This window comes from Aotus nancymaae, unplaced genomic scaffold (genome assembly GCF_030222135.1).
Source record: "Aotus nancymaae isolate 86718 unplaced genomic scaffold, 86718_ANA_hifiasm-v0.15.2.pri h1tg000022l_1, whole genome shotgun sequence".
NCBI lineage: Eukaryota > Metazoa > Chordata > Mammalia > Primates > Aotidae > Aotus > Aotus nancymaae.
Genome location: NW_026988435.1, coordinates 46,774,477 through 46,798,233, shown reverse-complemented (window position 1 = coordinate 46,798,233; position 23,757 = coordinate 46,774,477). Strand labels below are relative to the sequence as shown.

Here is a 23,757-nt window from a genome sequence, read left to right as displayed (position 1 = left end):
TGTGAAGCCTGCTCTGGGCAGGCCACCAGCCAGAAGAGGGGCCGAGCCCAGGGACCCTGGCTGGGTTCCCTTGCTGCCCCCACTGCGGGGCCCAGAGACCGCACCCTGGCCCTCCTGCTCCCAGGTACCCGCAGCAGGTGGCTTACCTCTTGGTCCCCAGCATGGAGCCACCACGCCCCAACCAGCCAGCCACGTCGTGCCAGCTCACTTCTTGCACCTGTCAGGAGGAGATGCAGCTTCAGGGGCCAGTCCATGCCTCTCGCCGATTCCCCCCAGGGGTGGGCCTGTGCCCGGGGGCAGGGGCCAGCCAGCGTTGGGCGTCTCGCCACAGGGAGAGCTGTGTATCCAGGCTTGGGTGGGCACCGACACGCGGACCCAGGCCTCAGCCTTCTCCTCCAGGCAGCCGTCCTCCACCGGAGACGCCCCCAGTCTGCACGCAGGAGGCCCAAGTCCTCCTTGTCTGCCCTGGCCAGACCCACCTGACCCTTGGCCAGGCCTTCGAAGCCGTCGTGCACGACGTAGACCGTGTGGCCCTGGGAGATGCCGGTCCGCACCGCCGAGCGCACAGCCGCATTCATGCCGGCCGCTGGGGCCCCCACGTTCAGGATGGCCAGGGAGAAGTTGGACTTCAGAGAGAAGGGGAGACGAGCATCAGGCACGGCTGGGGAGGGGACCCAAAACCTGCACAAGAGGCCAGCAGGTTCTGGGAAAAGGGGCCAGGCCCTGCCGCCAGCCTGGACGCCACCCAGCACACCAACTGCCCTGGGAATACAGCATCTGTCCTCACTCCAGAATCTCGTGAAGACTGAGACAGCGCAATCCCAGCACGCAGGCGGCGGAGGGGCCGGGGGGGCCGGGGGCGCGTGGGAGGCGGGGGGGCCGGGGGTGGAGGGGGCAGGGGGCAGGGGATCGGAGGGGCTGGGGGGGGCCGGGGGGACGGCGGGGGCAGGGGGGCAGGGGGGCGGAGGGGCCGGGGGCGCGTGGGGGGCGGTGGGGGCAGGGGGGCGGAGGGGCGGAGGGGCCGGCGGGGCAGGCACGGTAGTGAAGCCAGGCTTGGGGCAGGAGCACAGGTCTGAGCCAGGGTCTATGCTCACGCAAGGGGCCGGCGGCAGGCGCGGGCACAGCCACAGGGAAGGAAGGGGGCCCTGACTATCCTGTTTTCTAGCAGCCACGTTAAAGGAAGGGAAGGCACAAAGACGTGAAGACAGACCTGTCAGGACTACAGTTAATTTAACCCACCGTGTCCATGTGAATCCAGTGACGGCTGCCACCTCCTCCCCGCCACCCTGTGCCAAGGCTCTGAACCTGGCATGCACCCGTCACGTGCAGCACAGCCCACTCGGCAGCAGCCACACCCACCACCAGCCCTGCTGTCCCCAGAGCCGGTCACGTCCCAGCCAGGTTCCGGGTGCTTCATGGACCACGCTGCCCCACACGGAGGGTGCAGCACACTGACCAGCTCCGGGATTGGCAGGAGGCTGGAGCAGCAGGGACACCCACAGATGGCCACGGATGGAAGGACCAGTCCCAGGCTGGGCCACGCTGCCTGCCCCAGCCTGCTGCTCTGGCCGTGGCTCAAGACCTCACTGGCCCTGACTCTCTACAGGACCTCGTGGATCCCAGGACTTCAGAAACAAGCCACTTCATCCTTGTGTTGGAGGGATCCCATTTCCTGAGGCTTTCAGCTGTTTGGGGACATTTTATTTTCCGATGGAGTTTCACTCTTGTCACCCAGGCTGGAGTGCAGAAGCAGGATCTCGGCTCACTGCACCCTCTGCCTCCTGGGTTCAGGTGATTCTCCTGCCTCAGCCTCCTGAGTAGCTGGGACTACAGGCACCTGCCACCACGCCCAGCTAATTTTTTATTTTTAGTAGAGACAGGGTTTCACCATGTTGTCCAGGATGGTCTCGAAAACTCCTGACCTCAGGTGATCCACCCACCTCGGCCTCCCAAAGTGCTGGGATTACAGCCTTGAGCCACCGCGACTCGCCATTGGAGACATTTTCTCCACAATGGCTCCCTCCTCTGCCGAGCTAACCCTGTGGGCCTGACTTTATTTCCATCAACCGTTGAGAAGCAACTGCCAGCCCTGTAGCCAGGGTCCCAGCGCCTGGGATTAGCCAGCCACAGTGGTGCCTGAGCCCAGGCAGAGGCTGAGCCCACCCTCCCGGCTCACAGCTCGGACCCCAGCAGGAAGGAAGGCGGTGGAGGCAGGCCCAGCTTCAGGGGCCGGCGAGAAAAGGCTGCAGAATAAGAGCCCGTTCCTCCCTCTCCAGCCCGGTCCCTGCTCCAGCCACACCAGTGTCCCCACCAGGCCACTCCCTGCCTCACCTTCTCCTTGGAGAGCTTCTGGTGGGCGAGGAGCTTGTAAATGTTCCAGTTGTTCTCGAAGCTCCTGGAAAGGATTCAGGTCATGACCTGCACAGCCCTGCAGCCCTACAGCCACAGCCACAGCGCAGCCACAGCCATAGCTACAGCCACAGCCACAGCGCAGCTACAGCCACAGCACAGCCACAGCCACAGCCACAGCCACAGCCACAGCACAGCCACAGCCACAGCGCAGCCACAGCCACAGCTACAGCCACAGCCACAGCTACAGCCACAGCCACAGCACAGCCACAGCCACAGCTACAGCCACAGCCACAGAGCAGCCGCAGCCACAGCTACAGCCACAGCCACAGCCACAGCCACAGCCACAGCCACAGCACAGCTACAGCCACAGCCACAGCCACAGCCACAGCTACAGCCACAGCCACAGCCATAGCCACAGCTACAGCCACAGCCACAGAGCAGCCGCAGCCACAGCCACAGCACAGCTACAGCCACAGCCACAGCCACAGCCACAGCGCAGCCACAGCCACAGCACAGCTACAGCCACAGCCACAGCCACAGCCACAGCCACAGCCACAGCCACAGCCACAGTGCAGCTGTGACAGAGCCCAGGAGGCTGGTCACAGGTACACGGCTCCGGAAGCTCAGCCGTGAGGCTGCGGCAAGCGCGCATGCCCAGTAGGGCTCCTTCCACAGAAGGTCAAGACCCCCATACAACACGAGGCCGCGTCAGCCGTGCAGCTCCAGGAAGGGCAGGCCATCTTGGTAGCAGGCGGAGGCACGGATGGGAAACCAGATGTCAAATCCAGCCTGCCCCGGGTGCCAGCAGACCTGCAGGAGGGCAGCACCCACACCCGCCACCTGCCAGCCTTCCAAGCCCCACGGGGCCACCCCAGGTCCTGGGCTTGCGTCCACAGCTTCTCAGCCCCTCGCCACGCCCAATCTGTGTGCACTGGGCCCTGTCCAAGCCGCCACCCAGGGTCTCCCGCAGCACCACGCCTCCCTGCCCACCTCCTGTACCACCTGCAGGCCCGTTCCTCCCTCAATCTTCAGACGCTGTGCCCGGAAAGACAACCCAGGCCAGGCATGCACAGCGCCACCAGGGCACATGACAGCTGGCACCAGGGCCCAGCGTGGAGGATGCAGGGTCTGCGGAGGGTGCTCACCTGCCGCGGAGCTGGATGGCCTCATCAAACCTCTTGTCGTCCATGGCTTTCTGCACTTCCTTGGTCTTAAGGAAGAGAAACAGAACACAGGGTGTAGAGGGTGCTGCCCGCACACCCATGGCCCCTGCCCCATCCAGTGGGCCAGACGAGGGCAGACCTGGCCGGCATCTCTTAGCCCTGGGGCTGGCCCTGGCCTAGCAGCCTCTCCCTGGGAGCAGGGGTCACTACCAAGGTCACGTCTTGGGGGACTAGCCAAGGCCAAGAGGCCCCACCCTGCCCCAGCTGCCCTCCCCTCCTTCCAGCGGCCCCAGCTCCAGGCAGGGCCACCCTGCCCCAGCTGCCCCAGTTGCAGGCCTCCGAACCCACTGAGCCAGAGCTGGGCCCGCCCCCACACCCAGCCTCCTGGCCTCTGCCCTCCCCACACCTCCCGTCCCCACACCTCCCCTCCCAGGGTCCCTGCTCCAGCCACACCAGCGTCCCCACCACCTGCCCGAGCTCCTTCCAGGGCTCAGCTCTGACCACCGGCCCCTCCTCCTCCATCCCATCCTAACCCTACTCCCAGCACTGCCCACAGAAGCTCAGTGACCACGGCCCCTGTGCCTTCTCCCGCATACCGGGCTCCCTGCAGCTCTGATGCACCTCTTGGGGACCATCCCAGGGAGATGTGCTCACACCCCTCCCCTCCTGGAGGCCTGGGATTCCCTGGGCCAGCCATGAGGCCCTGTCCTCCGGTGCTCCCTGTGCTGGGGCCCAGGAGTGGGGACTGGGAGTGGGTCCAGGTGGTCGTGAGGGGACGGCCCAGGGCTTACCATCTGCACGCACTCCATGAGGGGCAGCCGCACCGACTGGTTCCCCGAGAGGCTGACCACACAGGCCGGCGTGTCAGGCGTGGCCTCCAGCAGCGCCATCACTGCCTCCATGCCCATCTTGCTGCTCTGTGGGGAGGGTTCAGGCTGGCACACCCACTTGGTCCCTCTACCCCAAACCACATGCCCGTCCTCTGCAGATGCACAAACCCAGCTTCCAAAGCCCCCCAAGATGACGGAAGCTTCCAGAACAGGTGGCACCGGAGATGGAAAGGCGTCTGACCTGCATTCACAGCAGCATGCAGGACACTGTTTGTCTCAGAGTCCCCACAGCCCTGCTGGGAGGCCCGGGCTGCACCTCGGGCTGCAGGGTGCCATGCAATGCCACCACCCGCCAGCACTCAGTGCCATCGCTGGGCACACAGGGCGAGGGTGGAGCCGGGTCCCCAGGGCCCTTCTGCTGCGACGGTTCCTTGCATGCAGGCTCTCGTGTCCTCATGTCGGGACTTTGCTGGTGTGTGTTGGCACCAGCCAAGGGGCTGGGCAGTGGACACATCCAGGAGCTGCCCCTGGGAACACACAGCAAAGGCAGGCCCCGCCCCACCCAGGGAACAGCCCACAGTGGGCAAGACAGCGAGGCCCGCGGTCTCCGTGGCTGTCCCATGACCGCCAGTGCGGCCCTGTAGCGGCCCGGCCGCTGGACCCACGGGGCCCCAGGCGGCTCTAGCCCTGTAGCAGCTCTGGCCACTGGACCCGCAGGGCCCCAGGCGGCTCTGGCCCTGTAGCAGCCCGGCAGCTGGACCCGCGGGGCCCCAGGCGGCTCTGGCCCTGTAGCAGCTCTGGCCACTGGACCCGCAGGGCCCCAGGCAGCTCTGGCCCTGCAGCAGCTCTGGCCACTGGACCCACGGGGCCCCAGGCAGCTCTGGCCCTGTAGCAGCCCGGCAGCTGGACCCGCGGGGCCCCAGGCGGCTCTGGCCCTGTAGCAGCCCGGCCGCTGGACCTGTGGGGCCCCAGGCAGCTCTCTGTGGTCTATGCGGGTTTCTTCGTCTCGCAAGTGACGCGCAGGCAGCTCCTTGCTCCGGGCACTCTCTCCAGGACACTGTTTCAGGGGCAGCCTCAGAGACACCCCTCATGCTGGCTGAGGCTCCTTGGAAAAGTCCCAGTTACCACTGCGTGTGCTAGGTCACCAGCCCCCTTCATGGCACCCAGTGGGAATACAGGCTCAGGGAGCCCAAAACACTGGTGCTCTGGGTGACAGCCGCGGCCGAGGGCGATCAGCTGTCCTTTGTTTCAGACCCAGCGTCAAGCATCCGACACTGGCCGGAAAACCCAGCAGCCTGCAGGCAGGGAGCACGCGGCCCGCCCGGTCACGGCGGCGGCATTTCCGCCACCCAGGCACCGCAGCAGTGGCTGGCCTGCCCTGATGTCCCAGGCCCCTTGAGAGGCTCTTCTGAGCGAGCCTGAGGCCTCACAGAGGGGCAGCGGCTGCCTGGCCAGGTCAGCGGAGCCCCTCTCTGAAGAAGCGTCCCCTCTGTAGAGTGAACCCCGTCCAGCACTCTGGGTTCCCTGGGAAGGCTCGGCACAGGAGTCACAGGGCCGGGCGCAGTCACCTGGTCTGCCTCAGCGCAAGTCCCACCTGCCTGGCAGTCTGGCCCCGCCCGAGAGGGTGACCACCCTCACAGTCTGGCATTTTGCCTTCCATGGGGCCTTCCTGGTCCCAGACCCTTTCCATTTGGCTCCAACTTGATTCCCATTTCCCAGAGGACAAAGTGAGACCCAGCGGTGATCACGGCTGAGGGCGGCGAGGTCAGGCCAGACCCTGCACGCTCCCTCCCAGTGCCAGCCTCCTAGACCACCACGCTGCGGGCACCACAGGCACCGCCCTCTGACCACCCAGCCCCCTCTCCCAGGGCCTGCCCCCAGCTGCCGGGAGGGTCTGCGGCCCTGCCTGCTGCCATGTGGACCTGGCAGGGGGTGGGGAGGAGAACCGCCAGGAGGCATGGGCCAGCAGGGGTGGTCCCCAGGTCTGAGTTCCCTACACCTGCAGGGAATTGAAAAGCAGGTCTCGCTGTCCCCCAGGAGGAGAAACAGCTTGGGGAGAAACGCCCCATACACCCACACTGACACACACTGACACACACGCACATGGACACAAGCCCACAACGACACACAGACACACCCACACAGACACACTAATGCACATACCCACACACCCCCACTGACACACATACACACCAACAGACACACACACTGACACACACACACACTGACACACACACACTGACACACACGCACACAGACACAAGCCCACGACACACAGACACACCCACACAGACACACATACTAATACACCTAATACACATACCCACAGACACCCACTGACACACATACACACCAACACAGACACACACACTGACACACACCAAGACACACACACGGACACACACCCACAACGATACACACAGATACACACACTAATGCACATACCCACACACCCAGACACACATACACACCAACAGTGACAGACACACACCCACTGACACACACACCCACTGACACAATACACACACTGACAGACATCCACACTGACACACACCCACACTGACGGACACCCACGAGGACCACATACCCCTTACGCATACCCACACATACACAGACGTGGATACACACCCACACTGACACACCCACGAGGACCACAGACACACCCACGCATACCCACACACACTGACACCCACCCATGACACACACAGACACACAGACACACCCACAAGAACCACACACCCCACACACATACCCCCCACACAGACATGGACAGTCATCCACACTGACACACATACCCACGAGGACCACACAACCCCCACGCACACCCACACGGACACAGACACGGGCACACACCAACAACCACATGGACACACAGTGCACATGCCACACTCACAGGCACGCTGCCCACACCCACACGCACACACCCCCCTCACGCACGCGTCCAGCTGGGCAGGGTGATGGCCACTTACCAGGACTCGGTCGAAGGCGGAGGGCGTCCCTCCCCGCTGCACATGGCCCAGCACGGTCACTCGGGTGTCAAAGCCCAGCCTCTGAACCACTAGCTGCAGGAGAGGGGAAGGAGCGGCCTGAGCCCACCCCACCCGGCCTAGACATGCAGGGGGTCTGCCCCGTGGCCGCCCCCAGGCCCACACGCACGTCCTTCACGTAGCTGGAGGAGATGGGCTTCCCGTTGCGGTCGATGGCACCCTCGGCGATGATGATGATGTTGAGGCGGGACCCTCGGCTCCGAGTCTGGGTCAAAGGCAGGACGGGGCTCAGCCGCCAGGTGGGGAAACCTGACCTGGACAGAGCCCCCAGGCCCCGAGAGCCCCCCTGGGGCCACCATCCCCAACCCACTGGGCCAGGCCACAACGCCCACCCAGCAGGAGGAAGGCATGGCTGGAGAGCCGGGGCAGAGATGAGGCTGCGGCCGCTAGCACCCCGCCCTCCTACAGGTGGTGACCAGAGAGCTCTGCCCGAAATTCGGGGAAGGGTGGCAGGGAGGAAGGGGCCTTGGGATTGGGCCCAGCACACACACAGCTGGGGCGGGGCCCCTGTGTCTGGCGAAGGCTTCCAGGTGGGAAGATACTCGGGGCTGCAGCTCCGTGGGGCAGAGGGCAGAGGGCCTGCCCAGGCTAGCCTGCGCTACTTGGAGCTCCGTGAACCTCCATCTGCTCATCCTTACAACCAGGAGCCTCACATCGCTGCCTCCAGCCAGGTCTCCCTGGACACCCTGTCCTGAAGCCACCATGGGTGCACGCTGGTACACGTGGCAGGCCCCTGCCTCAGCACCTCACACCCCAGCCGTGGCCCAGCTCTCCGGGAACTAAAGGGCTTTCCAGTCGTCCACTTCTTCAATGACCCAACAAACGTTTGTGGGACTCACTCTGAGCCACGAGCCCCATGTTTGCCCCACCACGGGCGACAGAGCCTCCTACAAGGACAGGGTTGGAGCAGCTCAGGCATAGCCTGGGTGTGGTGGGAGTGGAGGGCTGCCTGGAGGTGGCGCCAGTGCAGGTGAGGTCAGACACCCAGAAGCTAGGCTGCAGGTGCAGCAGGAGAGCTGTGCCACCCTCCCTGTCCCAGTACATCCTGGGCAGTGGGCAAGGCGGAAACCCACGTTACGGGGGAAACTGAGGCTCTCGGCCAGGGCCTGAGCCGCTCACAGAGCGGGAAGGATCGAGGGGGGCCAACCTCTCATCCAGGCCACTTCCAGGAGGACCCAACCTGAGTCACAGACATAAGCCAAGGCCAAGGTCCCACTGCAGCCAGGGGGGCGGGGGACACCCCAAGAGGAAGGTCCCACCCTAGGAGACGAGGCCCCTCACAGGACCTGCCCTCGGGCGGCCTCCCCTGCACGGCTCCAACTCCACCCAGCCTCTGAGCTCCACTGAGGAAGGTTCCAGAAGCCAGGTCATGACCCCTGGCCTCACTCACTGCCCTCCGCCAGGCAGAGACAGAACTAGGATCCACACAGATGGAGTGACGCTGCCACCTTCACATGGGGACGGGCACACCCTGTCAGCCCAGACCCACCCTCTGCCCCAGGACTGGTGCCGGTGGTCCTGCCTCAGCCTCAGAGCACAGAGGACAGAGCCATGGGGCCCCAGGCTTGCCCTGCGTGGCGGGGCGTGGGCCAGGATGGCCTGTGTGGCCCACGCCTCTGCTCCACCATTGACCCCAGCCCACAGAGGGGCCAGCCTGCCTGGCTGAGGGGCCCCTATTTGAGGGGTCTCAGGGTCCACAGGGCAGAGTGTCAACCCCACCTCAAGGGAACCAGAGGGCAGCACTCCAGGCAACCCCACTCCAGGCACACCCCTCCCCGCCAAGCATCCCCCACCTTTCCCAGAGCAGGTCTCGGCCTCCCAGCAGCCTCCCCACCCTCTCCTGCCTCCAGGACCTCCTGTCCATTCAGTGGCTACAGGCACTTTCGGACACATATCCCCAGCTTAGAACCCACCCCCAAGCCCTGACCGCCCTCAGGGGAAGTCCCTGCTCCCCACCTGCCCAGCTCCTGGCCCCGCCACCCCAGGGCCCCCGCCATCTGGACCTCACTGGGGCCACTCATCCTCACAACCAGCCACCTCCCACCGGCCCAGGCCCAGCAGTCCCCCCACAGGAAGCAGCCTCACCACGCTCCCCACACTGAGCCTGGGACGGTGGCCTGAGTGACCCTCTCCGCCTCCTGCCCACTGGGGGCAGGACCACAAGCCTCGAAGAGGTCAAGCCTGTAGCCCCGGACCACATGTCCCACTCTGAGGGGCACCTGCAGCTGCTGTTGAACCAATGAGTGAGGGACCAGTTGGCCAAAGCTGGTCCCCAAACCCCAGGGCGCCACCCAGTGCCCCAGGACACCCGCGCCCCCCGTTGACGATGGCACCCACCTCACCCAGCCTCTCACACATGAAGTTCTCCCAGCCATCCTCAGGCGGGGACTCAGGGATAAACAGCCAGTCGGCCCCCGAGGCCAGCGCAGACACCAGTGCCAGGTACCTGGAGGGGTGGACCCCTGCCGGCTCAGGACCCTGCAGGGAGTCGCTGGGGGGAGCGTCCCCCTCGCCCGCAGGCCCGACTCTGGGCCACAGCTTCCCAATCTCTCCTGGCCCCCCCACAGCTCTCTCACACCCGTGGTGTTAACTGAACCCTAGAAAATGCCACACCCATCACTGCGGTCCCCAGCAGCACCCAGCCCACCCCATTGGGCCAGGAAGCCCCTCCTCACCCACAGTGCCGGCCCATCACCTCCAGCACGAAGGTCCTCTGGTGGCTGCGGAGAGAGACAGGAACAGGCATCAGTGCCAGCCACGTGGCCCTGCCAGCCCCATCCCCTGTGGGGTGCCCAAGGGACTCAGTAGATGCAGAAGCAGGCAGGAGACAGCTCCTTCTCACAACAGGGCTGCTCAGGCTCTGAGCTAAGACACCTTGGGCTCCTTCCAGCTGCTGGGCTGGTTTCGACTGATCTGCTCCAAGGCTGAGGGTCATTCGCCAAGCCCAGCCCGGGCCAGCCCAGCCCAGGACTTCCTCTGGGGCCATCACACTCCAGGGCAAGCAGCTGCCCCGCAGAGGGGGCTGCACAAAGGCCCCTGGCAGCCTGGCAGAGTGGGCGTGGATCCCACCGTGCATCCCCCCAGCTGGGGGCTGAGGGCGGATGGCCCGGATGCTGGGGCCACCAGAGTCCACTGCCCTTCCGATGGCCATCACCCTGAGGCCGCCTCACCACCGAGCGGGGAGGACGGGACCCCGAGCCGGCCCGCTGGCGCCAGCCTCGCTCACCTCTGGGCGGTGGTGGTGATGGCGTCGATGACCTCCATGATGCGGTGCAGGGCCGAGTCGGTGCCGATGGTCATGTCAGTGCCGCAGAAGTCGTTGTCGATGGAGCCCACCAGGCCGGCGATGTTCAGGTGCGAGTAGGTCTGGGCAGTGGACTCGGAGATCTTACCTGGGCCAGGAGCAGAGGGAGGGTCTGGCTGAGGCTCCAGGGGCCCCACTGCAGGGCCAGAGACCCCTCTCCTGCCGCCCTTCCCCATCCCAGGCATGCAGCCCGGCAGGGCCCGGAGTCCCAGGCTCAGTCTCCTCCCACCCGAACCCTGCAGCAGCGTGGCTGGACCCGCTGGTGCCGAGCGCAGACGGGGACCTGTGGGGGGACCTGCAGAGTAGCCACGGCCTCACCTCAGGGTCCCCCACACCAGGGACATGGAACAGACAAGGCTCCAAGAGGCCACTTTCCAAGCGGTGGCCTCAGGACTCTGTGTCCCCATTACCAGAACTTTAACTCTGTTCTGTGAACTCTGACCATGCCTGTCCAGAATCTCACTGGATCAATCACAGAGACTTGTCTGCACCACGCAGGGTGAGCCACACTGGCCTCCACCAGGTCAGGCACTGCCCGGGTCCCTCCCTCAGGCTTACGCACTGACCTCCTCTCTGGGAGACGTCCGAGCTCGGGCTGGCATGCACCACACCTCCCCGGCCAGCGGCCACACAGCCCCTCATCTGCCTCAGGGCACCCAGGGCTCCCTCCTCCCTCTGTCCTGCCCATTCCCACGCCTGCCAGCAGTGGAAAAACAACCCCGGGGTCTCCAGCGCGCCCGGGCGCAGACCCACCTTCCGCCACCAGCTCCTCCAGCAGGCTGCCCCACTCGCTGCGGAAGATGTTGGCGCCCGTGAGGCTGCCGTCCCCGCCAATGACGCACAGGTTGGTGATGCCACGCTGGACTAGGTTGTAGGCCGCTGCGCGGCGGCCCTCCCGGGTGGTAAAGGCCTTACATCGGGCACTGCCAATGACAGTGCCACCCTGCACGGAAGAGACCGGAAACCTCAGGACGGACGGCCGGCAGCAGGCAGGTCCTGTGGGTCAGCAGAGGGACCCCAGGACTGGGCAGCAAGGGGATGGGCAGGCCTGAGAGGAAGACGGAGAGGCTCGGGAATCTCCAGAAACCTGATGGGGCCCCACCTCCCTGTGCCTCACTCCTTGGATAGAAAGAGGAGGACGACACCTGGTCCTGGGCTCTGGAAGCCCACGGTAACGGAGCGGAAGGTGTTGAGATGGAGAGCACAGTACACACGTGCACGCACACTGCACGCACACTCCATACGCAGGCCCTGCACCAACTCGGGGAACTGGCTGGGGCCCCCAGGGCATGAGCCTCAGCAGTGCCAGGTGCGCTCACACGGCCCTCACCACCAGCCTCTGCTGGGGCATCCCCAGAACCCAGCACAGCCACACTCCAGGCCCTCCTGGCCCCTGGCAACCCCATGACCCTATGACCCAACCACTCCATGGCAGCGGATGACATGGCTGGCCAGAACCTGAGCCCCTGTGGGATGGGGTATGTGTGTGTGTGACTCCAAGTACATGTGTCTGTAATGTTCTGTGTGTGTACCTGTGTGTGCATCTCTATGTCTCTATGTGTTTATCTCTGTATGTGTCTGCACGTGTCTATCCCCGGATGTACGTCTCTCTCTGTATATGTGTGTGTGTGCACATTGCTGTGTGACTCTGTGTCTGTACACGTCTGTGTGCGTGTCTGTGTGTGTGTCTGTGTCTGGGGGTGTGTATGTGTGCGTGTCTGTGTGTATGCGTGAGTCTGTCTCTGTGTCTGTGTGTGTGCGTCTGTCTCTGGGTTTGTGCGTCTGTGTATGTGCACATGTCTATGGGTGTGTGTGCATGTCTGTCTGTGTGTTCATGTGTCTGTCTGTGTCTGTGCATGTGTCTGTCTCTGTGTTTGTGTGACTGGGTGTGTGTGTGTGTGTGCATGTCTGTGTGTGTGCAGGTGTCTGTCTTGTGTGCGTGTCTGTCTCTGTGCACACGTGGTCCGTGTGCGTCTGTGTGTGCATCTTTGTGTGTGTGCCTGTCTGTATATCTGTGTGCGTGTGTGTGCATGTCTGTCTGTGTGCACGTCTGTATGTGTGTGTCTTCGTGTGCACATCTGTCTCTGTGTATCTGTCCGTCTGCGCGTCCGTGTGCACACGTGCGTCCGAGCTCCCCGGCCTCACCAGCTGGATGATGTTGGAGACGCTCAGCCAGTTGGCCTGCTTGATGTTCTCACCTCCCTCCACGAGGCCCTCGTAGCCCTGAAATCAGAGTGGGGCAGGCATGAGACAGGCAGCCCTCTGGCAGCCGGCAGCAGGTGGTCTAGCAGCAGGACCGTCACCCCACCAGCAAAAAGCAGGCCGGGGGTGGGGGTGCTGACTGAGGCCCCACTGTTTCCAGGGCCTGGGGTAATGGGGACCAGGTACCCCACATGGGGCTCCAGACACCCTCTGCATGGCCGCCGAGTCTGTGTGTCCGGGGTGTGACTCCCGAGCGCTTTGGTGCAGGGGCCTGGCTGAGCTCCCTCACCCTCCAGATCCACAAAGGCGACCAGGGCCCCAAAGCCCCTGGCGGAGCCCACCCTCCAGCTCCTGGGAGTGCAGCCTAGGTCTGCCTGCTCTGAGCGTCGCAGAAATGGCGCCTCAGAGACCTCTGTGTCTGGCTCCTTCTGTCCCCCTGCAGTCCCCCTGCACGTGCGACCGGCGAGGTGCACGGCGCGGGCTCCTGCTGTGTGGCGACTGCATGAACAGCACAGGCTCCCGTGTGCGCACCAGAGCGGGCGGCTGAGAACACACACCTCCCTGTAGGGGTGCACCCGTTTCAGCCACGCCCCCACCTGAGGGGGTCATGGGTCCAGTGGACCGTAGGGCCGGACACACCCCAGGCAGGGCTCTAGGCTCTGCGTACCACCCCGTGGCTGTGGACCTGCCTCTCATGTGGTTCTGCCCAGGATTTCCCCGATGGTGCCTGCACAGCCTCCATGCCACATGCCCGTTTCCTGCCGCACGGCTGGCCGTCTCTTATTGTTTAAGGGGAGGGGCTCTCATGATTGTTTCACTAAGAGTGCGGAGAGGAGAAGGGCGGCCTCCTCCGTGCAGCCCCCAGCACCTCATGACAGCAGCAGCTTCTCGGCCTCGAGATGAAGCCCTGGAGGTGCCACTCTCAGCCTGGGGCGATGCCAGCTCCACTCTGTGCCTCTGTTCCTCCCTCCGCCTCCTCCCCAACCAGGCGTCAGCGCTCTGGGGGCCAGGAGGGAAGTGCCTCAACCAGGCAGCGGGTCCAGGGACAGTGCACGCCGAGGGGCGTGAGAGTGGCTCCACTCTGGCCGTGGCGGGCTCGCAGCCTGACAGCCTCACTCCCTCACCAGCTGGGCTGGGGGGACAGGTGCCCCTGCCGCATCTCACGGGTGATCTGAGGGACCACAGAGCCACTTCCTCTGGCTCAGGCCAGGCCAGCCTGGCCCCCTCTGGTCGTACAGTCCCCAGCCAGGCACAAGGAAAACCGGAAAATGATTCCAAACCCACAGCCCCATCTGAGCAGGAGGCACCACACACACAGCTGCCTGCAAAACTCAGGACCCAACACGCAGCCCAGGCGCCAGCCAGCCTCCTGCCCCACTGGGTGGCCAGCCCAGCAGTCCCCACAGACCCCACAAGGCCAGGGGCCCGGGCTGCCGGAATCAGTCTCAGACACAACCTCCTCCTACTCTTGGAGCCTTCTGGAAGCTCTAGGATTGCCCCCCTCCACTCGCTTTGCCTCTGTATCTGTCCTCCCAGGCCCAGCTTACCTTCCCCCTCCCTTCCCCTCTCGTCCCGCCCCCTCCTCTCACCCCTGCAGGCCTGGCTCCAGGCCCAGGACACTTCCCGCTCTGGGCTCCGCCTGGGAGGATAAGAGCAGCCCCGTCCCAAGCCCTCCTTTGTGTCAGAATTGAGAAGAGTTTTCACCTGCAAGGCCACCCTCTTTCTGCCCCGACAGCCCCGAGGAAGGGATCGATCTCCCTGTTGAAGGAAACCAGTGCTGGGGCTCAAATGAGACTCAAAATGCAGAGTCTGATGTGAACGGACGCAGCGCAGGTGTCCCCAACCTCCCCCTCCCGCCTCTCCACTCGACCCTCCGCCTCCTCCATCCGCCTCCTCCAAGCTCGGGACGCAGCCGCTCCCTGAAGCCCCCACATCTGCCTAAAGCCCACAGCTGCCGGGGAAGCACGGTGGCAGTCAGTCCCTTCCCTGCGTTTCCATGCGCTGAGGTCATCACAGGAAGAAAGACTCGCGTCTGCCAACACACCTGGGCAGGTGGTCACCAGGCCAACAGATGCTGCCCAAGCCCGATGAATCCCCTAAAAATCACTGATGGCCAGGTGCGGTGGCTCACACCTCTAATCTCAGCACTTTGGGAGGCAGAGGCCAGGAGTTAAGACCAGCCCGGCCAACATGGTGAAACCCCATCTCTACTAAAAATACAAAACTTAGCCGGGCATGGTGGTGGGTGCCTGTAATCCCAGCTACTCAAGAGGCTGAGGCAGGCGAATTGCTTAAACCCGGGAGGCGGAGGTTGTAATGACCTGAGATCTTGCCACTACACTCTCCAGCCTGGGCAATAGAGTGAGACTCTGTCTCAAATAAAAGAAAAAAAGGGAAAGAAAAACACTACCATCCTAGAATCATCCAGGCTGCCCATGCCCCTTTCCCCTGGGAGGAGGGCGGTCAGCATCTCCGCCCCACCTCCCCATGCCTGTTCACAGTGAGTGCCAGCACCTTCTCCCTAGTAATCCGTCTTTTGCAAGTGGATTGTTCCAAGAACCTTCACAGGACGGAGGGGGTCTTCCCGTGGCTCCTACAGCGAATGTCTCACCTCCAAAGATGCCTCTTTGATGTGGATGTTTCTGAGCTAAGCCCACCAGGCAGCAGGTGCAGAGAGGCGCTCAGCTTTGCTTCCCTTCGAGAGAAAAGCCGGACAGAGCATCCCCAGACTAAGGCTCCTCCTGCTCCCGCCTGCACAGGATGTAAATGCCCTCACAACTCTTCCCACCCAGAGACAGCCCCGAGGACCTGCGCCCACCCCGCTTCATTCCTTCCTCCCTAAACTCACCCTCCCGTATCTCCCCACCTCCCAGAGCCTCACACGGCGCTCCTGTGCCCCGCGGCTTCTCCAGCGCACTGGTCTCTGCTGGGGCTCTACAGAAGCCAGGACTCCAGGCACGGCCCAGCGCCTCTTCCCCGATTTTCCAGGACACACCCTGTGCTGTGAACCTGTTTTCTGTCTTTTGCTGCAGAAGTCTGTCCCAACCACGAATGTATGGGGGTTCAGGAAAACCCTAATTTCTCCCCATCGCCACTTAGAAGAAGAAACTGAAGGTCGAGCAGGTGGTGGGAGGGGCTTGTAGGGACACAGCCCATCCTGTCTGGAGGCCTTGGCCCCCAAACTCAGCTCCCCGACACCCAGCTCCCCCACACCCGGCTCCCCCCGCACCCGGCTCCCCCCGCACCCGGCTCCCCCCACACCCGGCTCCCCCGACACCCAGCTCCCTGGGGCTCTGAGACCTGCTTCCTAATCCCATACTGCCAGGGCCCCAGCACCACCCCAGCCTGGCCACAGGGAGCGGAGGGGCCTGCACAGACCGCTCACTCACCCACTCATTCATTCACACAGCCCTGTAGAGGGAGGGCTGGGTGGCGGCCTCTCCCTGGGGCCAAGGTGAAGGAGCTGAGACCCAGGGCGGTGAGCAGTGAGCAGGTGGGGTTCAGCACCAGAGGCAGAGCTGAAGTTGCTACATTTTATGTAAACAGCTACATTTTATGTAAAAAGTGGCAACAAAATACCAAAAGGCCACCAGAAAACCACAAGACCAGGAGCACAGGCTGAGAGAACCTGGTGTGGCCCAAGTGTGTGAATGCCCTGTGTGTGCAAGTCTGTGTGTGTGTGTGTGTGTGTGTGTAAACGCCCAGATGGAGGGCGAGCCTCACATCTCCCACAGGGAGCTGGGGCTGAGGAAGAGGGGCACTGGCTGCTCGCACAGGAACACGCTGAACGTGCTGCCAGGGGCTGGTGGCTGCTGTTCCCCAGGTTTGGGTGGTGAGGCAGGAGGCTGCGGAAGATGAGGGCGGGGGCGGCGAGGTCTCTAACCCCACTCACAGAGGCCTTGGGGCGGGACGAGGGCCCAGGCTGGGGGACACCAGGCAGGGGTGTGGTGGGTGGAGTCTGGCCCCAGGCACAGATCATGTCCGACCAACCCCCAGATGGAGGCCTCTGGTTGAACGCTGACCAGCCATCACTGCAGGAAGGGTCTGGGCTCTGTCTCCACCCGGCTCCTTCCCTGCCCCCAGGCCCAGCCCCTGCAGCCTCTGAGCCTCCAGCCCAGGGGACAGGTCTTCTCTTCTTTCCACAGATGCCTCTGGCTGGGCCCCACGCTCCCCCTTAAGCTCCCCAAGACCATGTACCCATCAGCTCCCCCCAGCCAGGACCACCCAGCCTCCCAGGGGGACCCACACAGAACACACCTCGGCCCACGCCCCAGGAGGCCCCACTCCCTGCACACACGCAGCCCACCTTGGCCTTACCTCATAGATGAGGAAGACTTTGGCGCCCACATAAATGCCCATGCGCGTCACGGCCCGGACGGCGGCGTTCATGCCTGCAGAGGTCAGGGCAGACCTGTCAGTCCAACCTGAGATGCAGGGCCTGGACGCCCTCCCCAGCTCAGAGGGCAGGGGGTTGGGGAGGCCTGCATACCCGCCCCATCTCAGAGGGCAGGGGGTGGGGAAGCCCTGGTCATCCTCCCCATCTCAGAGGGTAGTGGGTGGGGAAGCCCTGGTCATCCTCCCCAGCTCAGAGGGCAGGGGGTTGGGGAGGCCTGGATACCCGCCCCATCTCAGAGGGTAGTGGATGGGAAAGCCCTGGTCATCCTCCGCAGCTCAGAGGGTAGTGGGTGGGGAAGCCCTGGTCATCCTCCCCAGCTCAGAGGGTAGTGGGTGGGGAAGCCCTGGTCATCCTCCCCAGCTCAGATGGCACCAGGCCAAGAAACTTCTTGCAGACAGCCCTGGGCCCCTGGGTGGAGCTTCGGGTGAACCCAGCAGGCTCCAGGCGTCAGCCTCCAAGCACCTGGAGTCCTGGTGCCCAGAGATAAACTGGGAGCATCCCACGTGGGGCGTGCCCACCAGGCGTGTGCGCACGTCCAGAACTCCATGCCCCACTGCCCCAACCTCTGCCACGGAGCCCCCACCCTCACAGGCCACAGAGCCAGGCCTTTACCACAGACCAGTAAAAAGGGGCAGGTGGAAAAGAGGGCAGCACTTCCCATACCAGCCCCTGCCCCAGATATTCAGGACACGGTATCGGAGTGGAGTGCCCAGGAAACACCCCTGGGCACTGAGGAAAGTGCCCACTGGACTGGGCACAGGCTCCTACCCCGCAATGAGATGGGAGACTGAGAACAGAGCCCCTCCAGCCCCAGCCACCCAGGGAACAGCACTGCCCTGCCCCAGGGCCTCAGGCACCCTCACCCCCCAGCCTGGACAGGACACTGGTGTCACCAGGCTCTGCGGTCACCTCCTCTTTCCTGTCCCCTCATCCTGGGCTCCTGGGACTACAGTGAAAGAAACAGCACGTCCCAGCAGGGGTCCCTGCAAAGCCGACAGTGACGGGGAGGTGGCACACAGGAAATGCTGGTGCTGATGTACCCAACGCCTTCTTCCCAAGAGCCCCCATCTCAAAAGACAGCCATGATTTCATACAAAAGGGGCACCGGAGACCACCATCCTCGGAGAGGAAGCAAGAAGCCCAGGCCAGCGGCCGGCATCCCCACGCTGAGCAGGGCCGGGCTGGGTCACAGATGGCACTCAGCTTGGGCTTGCTTCTGGGACTGGCCCTGCTCTTCCTGCCTCCCTCCCGGCACCCGCACCATGACACCCGTCCCTAAGATGCAGGTCATCTGGCCCAAGCCTTGTGCCCCTCAAAAGCGCCTGCCCTCCCACGCCCCTGCACTCGCAGAGGGCGAAGGTGCTGACTTGCTGAGGCCTCCTGCCCGAGCCTCGGCAGCGCCCTTGAACATGGAGAACCCCCCAGAGGACTCTCGCCCTCCACCCTGGTTACACAAGCCTTCCAGCCACTTTCCAGCTTGGGCAGGGGCTTGGCGGGAGGGGGCAGGTGTGAGGTGAGGCCTCAAGCCTGGAGAAGCCCAGGGACTGGCGCACTGCGCAGGGTTCCCACACAGCAGCCTGGGCATCTCCCATCATCCACACTACAGGGACCCACCGAAGTCCCAGAGGGACGGTGAGGGACCTTCCAGAGCCCAGCAGGTGACAGCAGAGCCAGGACTCACCCAGACCCATCCTCGGGCTCAGCAGGCAGCCCTCCCCTCACCCAGGAGCCAGGGTATCCTGAGCCCCTGGGAGGAAGGGCACAGACATCAGGACAGGCAGAGCATGGAGCCTGCAGGCAGCTGGAGCGGCCCACACTGGCAGCTTCCCCACTTGAGCAAGCACCCCCATCTCTAAAGGAACAGTGCCTGCCTCACATCCACACACAGATGGCAGCGGGGCTGCTGCGGCTGAAACCGGGTGGGAGCCCAGCCAGCATCCCACACACACCAGACAGCCGAGCACTCCAGGCACCCGACAACCAGAAACACCCAGAACAGCCAAGTCCTGCTGCCTGAGGCTGGGCGTCCAAGGAGGTGCTTCGGCTGCAGGCTCCCTGATCCCACCCTCGCAGGAGGTGGGGGCAGTGAAGATCAGCTCAGCCGCAGCCTGCCGGAGCTTCCGTGGCTCCCTCGCCCTCCCTGCGGACCTGGTCCCAGCATGGGTCCAAGCCCAGCTCTGGCAGGCAGCAGCTCTGGCAGGGCAAGGAGGGAGGGCAGGAGCAGCACGCCCAGGCCGCTATCCAACCACAGGCCTCTCTGTCTCCCCAGCTCCGGGTGGAGTCCGGGTGCCGCCGGGCGGTTCAGCCCAGGGTCACAGCCATCTCAGCAGCCGGCCTGGTGGGCTTGTCAGGGGGCCTGGGAACAGCAAAGGGGCCTCAGGGTCAGGGTGACACTGGCACTGTACCCCTGGCTTCCAAATGTCTTCAGGCGCTCTGCAAAATAAAACATGCTTTGACGCCCAGAGACAATGAAGCTGCCAAAAGTAGCTTTGCGCTGAGCCCTCAGAAGAACAAAGTGCCTGTCATAGGAAACTGGATTTAGATCAGGACTGGGGGCCTGAAGGAGCGGTTTCTGTCAACCTCATTGGAAGCTGTAATCTTCAACAGGCCTCTTTAATGGCCCTTTAATCAGCTTTCCCTTCTCAAAATAAACCCCAGGCAGCAGTCTCCAGCACCCACAGTCAGAGGGCAGGCGGGACGGTGAGCCTGCTGCTGCCTACCAGCTGGTGACGGACACCCCGCCAAGGAAAAAAGGCTGGAACGAAATAGATGTCTGAGTTTGGGGCACTGGTTCCCGCGGTGACCTTTCCTCACCATTAGCTCCCGGGCAAGAAAGCAGTGATCGTGAAATGGTTCCAGGCTCAAAAGTCACAAAGTTTAATGATCAGCTAAGGATGTAAGCATGAGCCTGATGGCTCCGAACACGGACGGAAGTCAGGGAGGTGTGGCAGGCCAAGGAGCTAAGTCCTCACCTGCAGTGACAGGAAACCGATGTCCAAACGCACCGGCCAGGGAAAGGCAGGGCACCATACTCTGCAGGGCCAGGGAGGGGTGCTTGACAAACGGCCCAGAGAATTAAAAGTGCCCAGGCCAGGACGAGATGAAGGTGGGCACAGGCAGGCTGGACTGTTTTTTATTTCAAGTCCTTTTTTTTTTTTAGGACAGAATCTCGCTCTGTCACCCAGGTTGGAGTGCAGTGGTGCGATCTCAGCTCACTGCCACTTCCACCTCCTGGGTTCAAGCGATTCTCCTGTCTCAGCCTCCCCAGTAACTGGGATTATAGGCACATGCCACTACACCTGGCTAATTTTTCTATTTTTAGTAGAGACGGGGTTTCATCATGTTGGCCAGGCTGGTCTCAAACTCCTGACCTCAGGTGACCCACCTGCCCCGGCCTCCCAAAGTGCTGGGATTACAGGCGTGAGCCACTGCGCCCGGCCTGTTTTAAGTCTTCTAGCTACCTGTGCACAGGCTGTGGTGCAACAGACATCCTTGAACAATGCCTCCCCCTGCTCGACAGCACGGACCCCTGGCCAACAGGAAGGGCATGACCCAGAGCCACACAGGACAGGACTTCTGGGCTGGATGGAAGGAACTTGCGAGGTGGCCTGTCTTGTTCCCAACACCCCTTTTCACAGAAGGGGAAACCGAGGCCCGAGAAGTCCCAGGACTGGGCAACACCAGCAGAGGGGTGAGGCTGGCTGTTCCCAAACATCTAACAAACACAGGCTGCCCCATCGGGGCAGAAAGCGCCTCCCAGTCCCCACTCTCCTGCTGCCTGGCTGACACAGAGGGCACAGAGAAGGGCACACTAGGCCATGGGTTTCCCTCGCCCAGGGTCAGCCTTTCTTGGAAGGCAGTGGAGGCTCGAGAAGGAAAACAGCATCCACCACGGGGAGCTGCACTGCAGCAGCAGTGGGGTTGGGGAGAGCCCCGCAGACTGCCTTTCAGAACTCATGAGACAGAAGGGCTCTGGTTCTGCCCAGAATGCCAGCTGGCCCATCCTGCTGGCCCCTGATAGTCCTCACCCAGAAGGCCAGCTCCCGTATCCTACTGGCCCCCGATGGTCCTCCCCACATCAGCCCCAGCTCTGAACTAGGGAAGTGTGTGGAGTCCCCCTCCCTAGCAGAAAACCACCTGTTCCCTGTCCACGCGTGGGAGGCCCCACACAGAGACACTGCAGCTGCCTCGGGGCTTGGTAAGGGAGGACATTTATAGAGGAAGGAACGGGCCCAGCTGGGATGGCATGATCGGCCAGCAGGTGCACTGTGGACACCCTCCCAGCTGTAGCCAGGAAGCGCTGCCCACCCCATGTCAGGCAGTGGGGCCAGGCTGGCCAGTGGGAACCCCCAGCTCAGGCAGAGACGGAAGGCCCACCCAGCCGGTGGCCGGCCCAGGGGGCCAGGAGGGGCCTCTCATCTCCAGACCCTCCACCAGCATCCAGAACCCACTGTCTGTCACCCTGGGTGCCCCTCCCAACTGGCCCAAGACCCACCTGCCAAGCTGGCCTTTCAGCAACCTCTGGTGGGCCCCCCTTCTGTTTAGTCTGTGCACGGGGCGGCGGGGAGGGGAGGTGGGTGGGCTGGGCTCTGAACCTTCCCAACCCTTTGCTTCTGGCACCCCCCTGCCCCGCTTTGTAGACAAGGAAGCAGGTTGAGGACCCTCTGTGTTTCTGGGATTCACAGGGTGGGCTTTGGGGCTTCACCAGCCTCACCGAGAAAGCACCTCCCTGGTGGGCAGGGGGGTCAGCCCTGCTTCGGTATCTGCCCTCCTGACCTGGGCCTTTCTCATGGGATGGGGCTTCCTGAGTTCACCCTCCAAGGCCATGGGCCTCCTCTCCCACCTGGGCCCACGCCCACCAGGCCACGCTCCAGGACACTGCCTGTGGCCGGCAACAAGCAGCAGCTCCTGAGAAGGGCGGGCAGCCGCCACCACAGGCCCAGCTCAGCCAGGTCTGAAGGAGCCCCCTCCGAAGGCTGCAGTTCAGACAGCTGCGGGCCACTCCGCCTCCCTGGCTTGGTCCCCGTCAAGGCCTGCTTCCTCCTCCCTCTTCCTGGCTTCCAGATAGGGAAAGGAGGGTCAGGAGCCTGAAGCTGGGTGGGGGTATGTCTGCATTTTCTCAACCATATTCTGAACCCTAAAGAAGACACACCAAGCCCCGCTACACAGACTGGGGTTGCTGGCTGGGCCCCTCCCCAGCGCAGGACCTCCCTTCTGGGCTCGTAAGTCCTCTCCCCTCTCCTTCTGAGGGTTAGGGTAGGTGGCGTCCTGAGCTACAGGTGCGACACTGGACATGTCGGGCCAGAGACACTGGAGGCCGGCAGTAGGCAGGACCAGGCCTTCAGGAAGGAGACTGCGAGAACATATCACCCCCCAGGCCGGACCCCCACCCAGGCCTGCCAAGTCCCAGTCCCCACCACCTGGGGCCTCCCCAGGACCCCTACAAAAAGGAGGACAGCGACGCTGCGCTCAAGGCCCAGGCAGGTCATCTCCCCACCCGCCTTCTTCGCCAGCTAGACTCGCATGGAAGGCGCCGCGAGGGCCGGAGGAGGAGGCGCGGTCCCGGGGTGAGCCCGCCCCGCGCAGCCGGGGGAGGTCCCGGAAGCCCGCAGCCTGGCGCCGGCCCTCGGGAAGCACCGGGTCCTCAGGTCGCTTCAGGACCAGGAAGGGCCGGGTTCTGGGGCGGCGGGACGGACGCCCACTGCCCAGCGTGGCCTCTAAGAGTCCTCGGAGGTCCTGCCCCGCGGCCCGGAGTCGGACACACCCCCCGGGGCAGGGCGCGGGCGGCGCCAAGACCCAGGCGGAGGTCGAGAACGTGGCCGGCCGCACGTAGGCCTGAGAGCGCGCGAGCCGGAGCCGGGGACTGGACCCGGGGCGGGAGGCCGGAGCGGGAGGCCGGGGAAGGAGGGAGGCCGGGAGGGGAAGGAGGCCGGGGCGGGAGGGAGACCCGGGTCCCAGGGCTCGGCGGGCGCTCCGGAGGGGCCGGGGCCGGGCGCCTCCCACCCGCTGCACCGCGACGCGCCGGGACCCCCGCCCACCTTGCGCGTCGCCGCCGCTGGTCAGGACGCCGATGGCCTTTCCCGCGCCCGACGCCCGCAGCTTCTCCAGGTCCACCGCGGCCATGGCGGCGGCCGAGACCGGGACTCAGCTCCCGCTCCCGCCGCCGGCGTCGCGTCGCCGTCCCCGCCCCGCCCCGCCCCGCCCCGCCCCGGCCCCCGCCCCCCGCCCCGCCCCGGCCCCCGGCCCCCGCCCCGCCCCGCCCCGGCCCCCGCCCCCCGCCCCGCCCCGCCGTCCCCGCCCCGCCCCGGCCCGGCCCGCGCACGTCTGGCTCCGCCCCCGCCCCGCCTCCTGCCCGCCCCGCGCACGCCCGGCCTCGCCGCGGCGCTTCCTCGCAGGACCTCCCTGGACGGAGCGCGCGGGGATCCTGGGTCTGGGCCTGCCGGGGCGCCTTTCCGCTCTGCGT

General features: G+C 64.3%; 1 protein-coding gene across 1 annotated transcript in view; it reads right to left on the bottom strand.

Moving 5' to 3' along the window:
- The window catches only part of PFKL (phosphofructokinase, liver type), a 30,103-nt gene extending 6,686 nt beyond the window's left edge, over nucleotides 1–23,417 (bottom strand). Inside the window, exons 1-14 of the mRNA XM_021669402.2 lie at nucleotides 23,333–23,417; nucleotides 17,216–17,289; nucleotides 12,842–12,919; nucleotides 11,450–11,639; nucleotides 10,619–10,784; nucleotides 10,068–10,112; nucleotides 9,730–9,838; nucleotides 7,502–7,597; nucleotides 7,315–7,407; nucleotides 4,307–4,432; nucleotides 3,498–3,562; nucleotides 2,332–2,395; nucleotides 480–626; nucleotides 147–217 (exon numbers count right to left, since the gene is read on the bottom strand). Coding sequence (XP_021525077.1) covers nucleotides 147–217; nucleotides 480–626; nucleotides 2,332–2,395; nucleotides 3,498–3,562; nucleotides 4,307–4,432; nucleotides 7,315–7,407; nucleotides 7,502–7,597; nucleotides 9,730–9,838; nucleotides 10,068–10,112; nucleotides 10,619–10,784; nucleotides 11,450–11,639; nucleotides 12,842–12,919; nucleotides 17,216–17,289; nucleotides 23,333–23,417 — 1,409 coding nt within the window. The remainder of the gene's footprint in view (nucleotides 1–146; nucleotides 218–479; nucleotides 627–2,331; nucleotides 2,396–3,497; nucleotides 3,563–4,306; nucleotides 4,433–7,314; nucleotides 7,408–7,501; nucleotides 7,598–9,729; nucleotides 9,839–10,067; nucleotides 10,113–10,618; nucleotides 10,785–11,449; nucleotides 11,640–12,841; nucleotides 12,920–17,215; nucleotides 17,290–23,332) is intronic.
- Between the last annotated feature and the right edge of the window lie 340 nt (nucleotides 23,418–23,757).